Source organism: Apaloderma vittatum, unplaced genomic scaffold (assembly GCF_000703405.1).
Source record: "Apaloderma vittatum isolate BGI_N311 unplaced genomic scaffold, ASM70340v1 scaffold9146, whole genome shotgun sequence".
Taxonomy (NCBI): Eukaryota; Metazoa; Chordata; class Aves; order Trogoniformes; family Trogonidae; genus Apaloderma; species Apaloderma vittatum.
The window spans coordinates 3,042-4,871 of record NW_009719966.1 but is presented as its reverse complement, the minus strand read 5'-3'; the positions used below and the strand labels follow the sequence as shown (position 1 = coordinate 4,871).

Here is a 1,830-nt window from a genome sequence, read left to right as displayed (position 1 = left end):
AGGCCGACATGTGAGCTGGGTGTGTACCGCGGGGCTCCGAAACTCGCCTCTAATAAAGAAATACGTTTCCTCCCCAATCTTCAAGCTGTTGGGTGTTCCTCGCTTTTGGGAGGTGCTTTAAATCTGGCTGCCAGAGCCGTGGGCTGCGAAGAGCAGAAGCTGGCTGCGCGATGCTGAGCTCAGGTCTTCCCCCTGTTCTCCTGTTGCTCGCAGCGCTGGAGCCGAGCTGGTCCCTCAGTGATGAAGAAAAGAAGATCATCTTGGACGGGCATAATAAGTACCGCTCCCAGGTGTCTCCTCCCGCTACGGATATGCTGAAGATGGTAAGTGACTTTTCTTGCAGGGGAGGTTTATGTGGTGCAAGAATTGATGTTAATGCTAAGAGGGTTTTTTCTTCAGGGGAGGGACAGCAATTCTCGAGTACGGCTACAACTCGGTACAACAGAGGGGTTCCTTTAATTGCCTCTGAGATGAGTTTCCTTTTACCGATGGAGTTGTTCTGGAAAATCCTGAGCGTGATCCGAATGCCCCGATGCCCTTTGTGAGAGCAATGCAGCTCTCTGGAGCCCCCCGCGCTGGGGAGGAAAGGCTGGCGAGACCTTGCCACAAGCAGGTGTCCTGGGCTGGAGGGAGAATCCCTCCGTGCAGAGCGTCACCTGGTGCTTTCTGTTTGCCTTTGCAGGTGAACGGGCTTTTATCTGCAGGAGGGAATGTCAACTTTAAGCACGACAACCTGTTTTCTTGGTAGTTTGAGCTTTTCTACTCCTCACCAAGACTGCTATGTGGCTGTCTTGGAGTGAGGAGGTTTCGCTTGGGGAAACTGAGTCAGGTGCCCTCCGTTGCGTGTGGCTGCAAGGGGAGCAAAACCAAGCTCTCAAGCTGGTGATGCTTTTTTGTCTTAATTTGGCTCGTCCGTTTTATCTCGCACCACACGCGAAGTTTCTCAACACGCACGGAGGGGGAGGACAGCGGGTTGTCGTGGACGGTCGGAGTGCTTTGCTCATTTGGTCACAGTGTGCTCGGAGGAGACCTCTCTAGCCCCAGAGTTGCCCAGGCTGAGTGAAACCTTTGTCGGCTCATAAATGGGAGCTTAGAGAGCAAACGAAGCAAAAAGCTGTGCTCGGGTATAGGTCTGACTGGTGACTTCAGGCTCAAAGGGGGACAGAGCCAGAACCCTGAGCACCACGATCCCATGGTGCCACCAAAAGCAAGGCAGAGAAAACTCAGAGAATAAGGGATTTGGAGCCAAAGACAGAGAAAGCCCGAGGGAAATGATGTCTCAGGGTCCTTAAGTCAGCAACAATTTTGAACCAGCGACTGCTGCTCCCGGCTGAAGCTTTGATTGGGGATTGTGTGCTCTGAGATGCTCCCCTCCGCGGGGTTGCTTTATTTCTGCTAAAACACACAGGACCCACTTGGCAGTCCAGAGCCAAAGGCTTTTTTTTATTTTTTGAGTGTAGCAAATGTTTAGCTTACAGCAGCCCTGACAATTTCTTGGTCGAGGTTTTCCATGCGAGCGCCGTCGGGACGTTTCCTGGAGCTGCCTTTGCCTCCGAGCTCACCTGCTGCCGCTGCGTCGCGCCCGGCTGAGGTCACCCCACTCTTCTGTTTGGGACACGGTTGCCATGGAAATAGTTGGGCGATGCGGGGAGGGGGGAGATACATGACCTAAAGCCCCTTTTTCTTTTCAAATGAGGCGAATCCTGCAGGTGCAAGGCCCCTGTTTATGGAGCCCAGCTCCGTGCCAGAGGGAGAGGATGGGTTTCCAACCATCGCTCTCAGCCTGGCTTGGGGCCATGGCAGGAGGTAGACTCTGTGCCCCAACACAGA

The 1,830-nt window shown here is 53.7% G+C and overlaps 1 protein-coding gene across 1 annotated transcript in view; it reads left to right on the top strand.

The window, feature by feature from the left end:
* Positions 1-170: 170 nt before the first annotated feature.
* PI16 (peptidase inhibitor 16) overlaps positions 171-1,830 on the top strand; it is a gene marked incomplete at its 3' end in the record, with an annotated part of 4,693 nt that continues 3,033 nt past the window's right edge. The window contains exon 1 of the mRNA XM_009870848.1: positions 171-323. Coding sequence (XP_009869150.1) covers positions 171-323 — 153 coding nt within the window. The remainder of the gene's footprint in view (positions 324-1,830) is intronic.